Source organism: Prunus mume, linkage group LG2, assembly GCF_029339155.1.
Source record: "Prunus mume cultivar Tortuosa linkage group LG2, ASM2933915v1, whole genome shotgun sequence".
In the NCBI taxonomy this organism is placed as follows: Eukaryota; Viridiplantae; Streptophyta; class Magnoliopsida; order Rosales; family Rosaceae; genus Prunus; species Prunus mume.
In genome coordinates, this window is record NC_142699.1 from 20251731 (window position 1) to 20260399 (window position 8669).

The 8669-nt window shown below is 37.0% G+C and overlaps 2 protein-coding genes across 3 annotated transcripts; both read right to left on the reverse strand.

Moving 5' to 3' along the window:
• Window positions 1-1263: 1263 nt before the first annotated feature.
• On the reverse strand, window positions 1264-3166 carry LOC103321686 (uncharacterized). 2 transcript variants are annotated; one of them, XM_089046444.1, is made up of 4 exons: window positions 2971-3166; window positions 2372-2691; window positions 2068-2202; window positions 1264-2016 (listed from the first exon to the last, which is right to left on the reverse strand). In XM_089046444.1, exons 1-4 carry the CDS (start codon window positions 3164-3166, stop codon window positions 1264-1266), a joined length of 1404 nt encoding a protein of 467 aa, XP_088902570.1. The 2 variants fall into 2 exon arrangements, with proteins under 2 accessions (XP_088902570.1, XP_008221733.2); XM_008223511.2 differs by having other exon boundaries at window positions 1264-2202.
• Window positions 3167-6135: 2969 nt separating this feature from the next.
• On the reverse strand, window positions 6136-8308 carry LOC103321687 (uncharacterized). The gene is made up of 8 exons (XM_089044441.1): window positions 8292-8308; window positions 7979-8062; window positions 7564-7705; window positions 7377-7426; window positions 7148-7240; window positions 6517-6608; window positions 6293-6444; window positions 6136-6177 (listed from the first exon to the last, which is right to left on the reverse strand). Exons 1-8 carry the CDS (start codon window positions 8306-8308, stop codon window positions 6136-6138), a joined length of 672 nt encoding a protein of 223 aa, XP_088900567.1.
• Window positions 8309-8669: the final 361 nt, after the last annotated feature.

Here is an 8669-nt window from a genome sequence, read left to right on the forward strand (position 1 = left end):
GTGTGCTGAGAAGTTTATATGGAGTTGGATCTTATTAAAAGTGTGAGCCAACTGAATTCTGTCTACATAGAAGCAATTTCCTAGCCTTCGCGTAATTTTCAACTACCGGAAAGTCTTGTTACTACATATTATCCTCGACTCGGCTAAACTGATGGCATGACCTGGGAATATGACTCAGTAAGTTTACAGCCACTTGATCTGTTTTTCATTCACTAATAAATCAGATATCTACCAATGAATCAGTCTTATTGCATTGGCATGCATCATGTCATATGGAAGCAATCTAATATCTTTCGCTTAATTCAGTAGGCCAATGCTGTTAATTTTGTCAATGGATTAGAAAGATATGAACAAGAATCTCATGCATGCTCCGTGGATTTGCTTCATCATCTTTATGTTCATTTGATTTTATATGTCTTAGGCCTTTACACTTTTTGGGCTTAAACAACTTATCAAACCCATTTTACACCGAAACGCCATTCCATTGGGCCAATCTTAGCATCACATCTCCTTGTCCATATTCTCTGACGACTTCGATGAATAATTTTGGACATGAGCCCAGCTCCAGTAGAGTACAAGTACAAGTTTATTTATTTTCTCCCCAAAAGAAATAACCATGAAAATAAAAAGAAAAGACCCCAAACCTTTGTTGTTAATTATTTTGATAAGCAAAAGGACCCGGTTTCGTGTCCTAGCATGCATATAGTGCGTGTGAGTTTAATATGTCATCGCCCTTATGTCTTTAAATTTTGATAATTCCTTTCTAATCCTAGCATGCTAGAAGCATGAAGCATATCCAATGGAAGCTTTGGTATATAACCAATTTATCCGCTTTTCCTTTTTGGATACAAAGGAAAGAAAAAACATGTCGATGAATTGTTTTTAGGTCTCTCGAGTCTGAATACATACATAATTAATTAGTTTATCAATTTGAAATTTTCTCGTTACAAGCACGTTTGTGAATGCGTGCATCATGCATGTGCATTGTGCATGTGTCTATGAGTGAGCATTGATGATCTGCAATTTTGCACGAAAGGACCTCAAATTAACATGCCAAATACTCAATACTCTATTTCCTCAATTAATCATACACACTTTGGAGTTTAATTAAGTAGAGCAAAAAGAATCCCACTAGAGATGAAACTTAATTAACTGAGCTATAGACTATAGAGCTACATAGCTAGCTAGCTAACTAAAAGTTAAGCTAATTAAGAAACAAATGGTTTTTGAGATACTGACAAAATGTTTCTTATGTAAGTAATTTCAAGTATAGCATCTGGTTGTGGACATTTCACTTGGACATGGTGAAGACTCCCACGTCAAACTCGACTTCCATGCATCTCCTCCTCCTCCTCCTCCTCCTATATTCAAAGGCAAAGGAAAACTATTGCTCATCATCAAGGGAACCCCAGTATTGGATCTCACACTCGTCTCCCATCGTTGATCATCTGCGTCTTCTGTCACGTCAGAGTTCACATTTGAAATATTGTTCTTGATCAACCCAACAACAGTGTCATGACCATTGCCCATGTTATTATTGCCCTGCATGACCTCATGATGATGTGGCAATGTCATGGATGAGAAGCCGCCGTTACATTGATCCTGTGATCCAGTGTTGGTACTAAATTCGAAATTAGTGCTCTCTGCAGAAGCCTTGTTGATGCTGTTGCTACCATTATAATCTCCAAGCATCGAAGACGACATGTTCAACAACAATGACGACACATCCACGGTGCATTTAGCCACCGGTCCTGATGGAGTTTCTAGGGGTGATGATGAAAATGTGAAGCTAGGGGTGCTAGAAAAGTAGTCTCCATTGGAATTGGAAATGGGAAAGTACTGATAGGGTAGTTTGATGTTGCAACCCATCATCAATGGGTTCACGGGTTTGTAGGAGGAGTTAGTGTAAATATCTAAAGGGGACATAGAACTTGTGGTGGATGAGATTTGTATGTCATTGTTGTTGTTACCACAGAAGTTGGTGGTTGAATTGGTTTTTGATGTCAATGGCATTCTCTCTGAACTAAACTCATGTTGGTGATGATGATGAGTAGCACTGTGTGCAGCTTTGGAGCCTAGCATATGATCATCATATGTGTTTGTTTCAGGCAAGACAGACACCCAAGAGTGATGAGAAAGGGCTCTTTGATGAGCATGACTTGAATTTGTTTTCTTGAATATCCTGCATATTGCCCATGAGTCCTGCAACAAATAGTATTATATAGTTTTATTAGTCAACAATAATACATTATATAAATATTAAATATTGAGTTAAAAAATGCTCTCTTATCAAGCAATCTGTGATGTGAATTGTTATCTGACTGTCAAACTAAACTCGCGATATATACAAAGATAAATTTTCTTTACATACATTTGCAGGAATGGTTTTGTCCATGAATGATGATGATCTCTTTGGTGGGAGTGAGTCGGTGAGAGACGGTAAGCGAAACTCATGCATCATCCAGTCGGTTTTGACCCCTTTGGCAGCTCTGCCTTTGTAGAAAACAAGTGATTTCTTCAACCCAATGCACTTGGAGCTACATGCACCTTCGGATGAGTATATGGGCCGGTCGGTTCCCGTGGCTTTCCAGAACCCGGCTCCAGTTACCCGATTCGGCCTTGTGCTGTTTCTGTATTTTCTGTCCCTTGGGCAGTAGAAATACCACTCCTTCTCCCCAGAAGCTGCCAACTCTACATATATATCAAACAAAGAATTTAATTAAAACTTTGAAAGCTAATCAAAGCTGTTCAAAATTAAGCTAGGTTAGGTAGGAAGATGGGTATTTAACTTGTAAAAGCTTGAAAACAAAAATCCTAGATATTCTAAACAAAGAAATGAAATGAAACCCTAACCTAAATCTGAGGTATTACACAACGCATATATAAGAGAGAAAAAGCTGCCAAATAGATTAGAAGTTGAACTTTTTTAGTACTCATGCATGAACAAGATTTATATTTAAAAAAAATTACTTGGAAGATCCCAGGGATCAAATTTATAGATGTCTAGTTGCTTGATGAGCTCAATGGAGAGAGGGCGCTGCTGAATCTTCCTCTTGAGATAAAACCCAACAAGCTCCTCATCAGTCGGATGAAAACGAAACCCCGGAAGCATCACTTCATCCATTTTATCTCCTCCAATAATATTCATATCACTTCTCTCATCCATACCTTAAACGTACTAGTATTCTTCTCTCTTTCTCCAAACTATTTAAAGTTACTAGATATAGACGAAACTTTAATCGCTTTTAGTAAGAGGTGTACCCAGCAAAGATAAATTAATGTTAATATTAATTACAGTGCTCTTTTATACATATAACACCTGAAAGAAAAGCCTGAAACTGTAGTAACAAGCAAACCCTAGATATAGCTAGAAAACATGAACACACATAAACACACAAAGAGAGAGAGAGAGAGAGAGAGAGAGAGAGAGAAGACAGAGAAGACAGAGAAGAAGAAGGCACAGAAGTGAAGAGGTGGAGTGAAAGCAACCAATTAAGTTGGCGGTGAGGTTGGACTTAATTTGTAGGCCAAATATATGCTTCCTGAGGAGGGGTCTGCCTCCGAAGGATCAGCCACCTTTTCTGGTGACTTAAAATGAGTGTGTGTTTTGCGAGGATCGCGTTGGCTACTTGTGTACTTCTTCGCACACACTCACATAGATATTAATACAAAGAAGCTCTTAAAATCAAAGCCCATCAAATTAAGATCACAACTACCAAGAAAATTAAAGCTCAAGTCAAGAAAAAGAAAATAGATTTTCCGCAAGAGAAGACCCTTAAATGAACCCAAATTAGGGTTTGTTTTATTAATCCAAGTTGTGGAATCTCAAGGAACCACCCCCTGTATATGTCACCAGCTTATAGTATAGGGATTATGAACACATTTTTGATTCATTATTTCTCTCAAACATTATATATTTATAATCGAATCTATTGCAAATGAAGACAAATCAAAGTTTCCAAGCTAAGTACTAGTATTTATTTAAATATGAGGTTGTTTGAATTGGTTTTTGGAAACGTGGACCTGAACCAACTTCCAACACCAAAGGCTCTCGAAAATATATATTTTTAGAATTGGGTTTCTATGAGAGGACTTATTAGGATCACATTATTATAATTTATAATTATTATTATTATAAGTGATATTAGGTTCTCAGAATCCGAAAATCCCGTTTCTATTCCATTCCCAGAGCTTCTATTCCACTGACTTTGTCAGGTTGAACAGTTGTAATTATTTTAGTGTCATAATCACTCATAATCTGCAGGCTAATCAATATGGTTAAAGTTAAATCCCCTCCAAATCTAGCTAATGGACCACTTGCTCTGAATAGAAGTTACACTTCACAGACACATGTATCTTTCAGTCAGAGGCTTAAAAGTTATAACACTCTCTCAAACATTAATTAATTAATCAGTGTTCACTTGCAAATTAATTATAATAGTTTCAGGCTGAAGTAGGAAAAGCTACTCCTCAATGATTTACTGGTGTTTATACAACTGTGCGCCCGTGTTCCTCTCAGTTTTTTTCCTTTCTAATTTTCTGTGCGGTGCTGGTGTTTGTGGAGGTTTTGAGTCTCTGCTTTATTGTTTTGCTTTGTAAAGTTAAAAGTTTGTTTGTTTAGCTTTCACTAAAACTATATAATTAAGAAAGGGAAAAAGGAAATAAGTCATGGTACTAGTGAATTTGACACTTAACCCTACTTTTGTTTACTGTAAACTATTCATTTAATGGGGTGTTTTGGTCATTTAAGATGTGCAAGTAAGTTAAAATTTCTCTGATTTTGTAGACTTTGGAAAACCAAGTGTGGGCGTGGGATTCCTCAATTCATTGCCTTTGGTAAACCAAAACCAAATTAATAGGTTTCAAGAACAATAAAATTAGTACCTTCTTCATAATTATTTATGTGATATAATTAGCTTCAAGTCCAAATTGTCATACTATTATTATACTTGAGATTTTGCTAACAATGTCCAGGGGTCGGTATTCTAATGGTTGGAGGGTTCACTGAGAGTCAAATGGTAAACTTTGGGACTAAAAAGTCAGTGAAACTCCCAAAACCTAACCCTCGGTTGGAACCCTTTTTGTCTGTTGATTGACCTAGAATTTGCTTCCCCAAGCGTGCAACCAAAGTTTTATAAAAAAAAGGGTCAAACTCTTCAACCCCAAGCATCTATATTCTATACTATACATAATTCACCTCTTTCTATGTAAACATTATTAACCCACCCCCCTTTTCAATTTCACTCATAACTCTCTCTGCCATGTAAATTGCAAAAGGGCCAACTCCAAGGACCAAAGGATCATGAATTTTACCAACCACACTCTCTTCAAACCAATTACTCGGCTGCCTAATCTTCATAATAAATTATTATTCATCTAATAATTACAATGTCCACTTACTATGTGAATTAAGGTCATTTTTAAACTGAATGGCCTTAACTTGCATATCAGAAGTTTCAAGTTTGAACTCCCATGTCATTTTGGTTATGTAGTTTAGACCGTCGCTTATATTAAAAAAAACAAAATGGACGTTTAAATTAATGTCATAGTTGCAGAATTTCTTTAGAGTTATTTTACTTCACACGAATTAATTATATATACTGTTTTGTTCTTTATTTCAAACGTGTATATGAAACCAGGCCTCTGCAATTTCTATTTAATTTGTAGTACTTCGTTGAAATTTAGTCAACCACTCATAGGCTAATTAAAAGATACTCGGCTGCTTATGCTTTTCAGCCGTTCTAACCCTAATGTTCATAAGTTTAGTATTATATTGTCTAGAGTACAAGAATGCAACCAAAACAAAAAAAAAAAAAAAAAAGGATGATATTGAACCCTTCACTATCGTCTTCAATTCACAATATACAAATCAATGACCCACCCACCCATTTGTTTGCACCGTTCTGTGTCTCCATTGTTAGAGACGAAAGTAGGTTCAAGGTCTCTAATACAAACTCATGACTGTGTGATATGGGTAACCAACTACCACCAAGAAACAAAAAACCAGAGGAAAAAAATATTCTAAACTTTGGCGACTTTTAAGTAACCCTTGCAGGCCTTACAGACGCTTGTAACTTCTATGGACCCCTTAGAAAATGCACTGTATCATCAATGAAAAAGAAACTCCAACTCCTATCAGGTTGTCTGCAGCAATTCCTTGATATCGTACCCTTGTAGCTGTCACACAAACAACAAGCATGATTGTTTTTAGTAATCCACATTGAAAACAAATCATTGTTGAGAAAGATTATACAGGGTCATAACTTCAATACTCGGAAATCATCATGTTTACCTGAAGGAAGGTCAGAAGCAATATCACTCCTGAGTTCCAGAGAGTACGTATTGTGATGGGGGTTAAAACGTTGCTAGTTTGAGCATATGACAATCCAGAGTAGAGCCTACATAGATCATACAGCACATGAGATAAATTGTTCTCGGGGATATCTAAACCACATTAATGTATGTTGAAGGTGATGTAGACTTTTGTTTTTAAATTTTTTTAAGTAACCATGTTACCTAGCACAAACAGCTGGGGAAACTCTCCCGGAGTGAGATGTGCAAGTGCAAATACAGCTGCACTTATTCCAATAGCAACTGGTGTAGGTACCCTACAAAAAGAACTTGTAAGGGATAGATACCCAGGAATGAACAGTTGACACCAATAACATAACTAACTATACTAAAACTAGCTAAAACCAACGAATTTTAATCCCATCCTTAGCCAACTCAAAACCTTATATCAAATATTTGGATGATTCTGCAATTTTCACTACATAAGTGCCACAAAAGCAGTTTCTTCTACCATTTATTTCTCAGCCTGTATACTTCTTCAGGCTTCACTCTTGTTTGTAAAATTTTGTGAATCTGGCTAATTAATTAAGCAAAGCAATTTTAGAAGTGAACCAAACAATATCGCCTGGATGGCATATTACTAGTTAATCCAGCCTCTACTTTCCAACACACTATTAGTTTAAACTTCTGAAAATTGATAACAAAATCTATGGACAGAAATTTTTGAGAAAACTTCCGAAATAATTGTAGGGAAGTTTAGGGGAGCTACCATACATGTTAAGAGCAATGTAGAGAGAAATAATCAATCATTGTAGGCATATTATGCAACTATAAAAGGGAAAACATGGAAAAATACCACTTAATCATGGAGACCATAATAAAACCCCGAAATACAGTTTCCTCAAGAATTGGAGCCAAAACTCCAGTGATGCCCAACAAGCAAGCAGTGCTGCAATGAAGATTAACAACAGCTGAATCAACTTGCTGAATCCTCAAGTCCTAGTGCTGAAAAGTTTCAACACCTAAGCCTATGAATACTATAATTCCCAGAACATGCACAAAAATGAAAAGACCTTGTAAAGTACCTGACACTTGAAGATCCAATCAGTGGAAGCAAGCTTACTAGAGCGTCCTTCTGAAACCAAGTAAAAATTAATAAAAATCACATATATGATTCCTTACATGGTGGAATTGATCCTGAAAAATCATAGAATTTGTGTCTGCTGCACTTTATAACGAGAGAGAAATCATAGGGTACGAATCAATTCAAACCTCTCTCTCTGGGCTCTCCCCCCTGAACAAGGACGCGGCAGCCTCTGTCACTGTGATGGCAGCTATTGCACCAGCAAGACCAATCCCTGCCCACAAAAGCCACCCCTTCTGTAGACTGAAAGTGGCAATGATGAGCTTCCAAATATAAATGTTGCAACTGCTATATGGTAAAGTCTGTCTCTACTTAATGACAAAGCATGTAGTTACAATGACCTACGTAGCCAAATTCAAATATCCCTAATTCAGTATTGTGCATCAATCGCAGTCCATATATAAGCTACAACAAGTGTTATCTCATTGAGACAACTACAAGAAAAAGGGATAACGTGAACCCTTTCTCACCTCTCTCTGTGTGCGTGTGTTTGTGTCTTTGTTGTCTTACTATAAAGTAAAAAAGGAGTTGGAAAAATCAGTACCATAGCGATAAACGTCTTGAGGCAGCGGTTGGAAAGTGCTGGCAACAGCATACAGAACTGCAAGTACAGCTGCAGTTGTAATACTAGCAAAACAATAACTGAACCCATTAGACCCTCATAAAATTCTCAATCCAACACACAGCATTACAAGTAGAATTACAATGTGATAATACATACCCTTGATCAAGAAACAGTATCTCTGCCTTTTCATCTATACTCAAATCTTGCGGTGGAAATCAGGTCACTCCAGGTCTTGAACGTATTTATGAGGAGTTCGAGTCTGGTGTCTTTAGGCTCGTTGATTCTCTTGACCTTGTATTACTTGACATCGATGGCAGTGTGGTGTAGGAGGACGCTCTGTGCACGAGTGAGGAGCAAACTTCAAATGCTTTCCACTCCTTATCAGTTGTAAGATTGAGTAATGTACCGTCGGCTATATTTCAAAAGTATCTCCGCGCGGCTATACTATTTGAATATTCGAATATTTTTAGAAATATAGCCGGTCGGCTATACTATACACTGAAATATTTAAAACGTATAGCCGAGCGGCTATTTAAATATACGGAACTATTAAAGAAGTAGAGCCGCGCGTCTATACCATTTAAATATTCGAATATATTTAAGGCGTATAGCCGGGTGGCTATACTATGAGCGGTATAGCCGCACGGCTATACGATTTAATATAGGAAT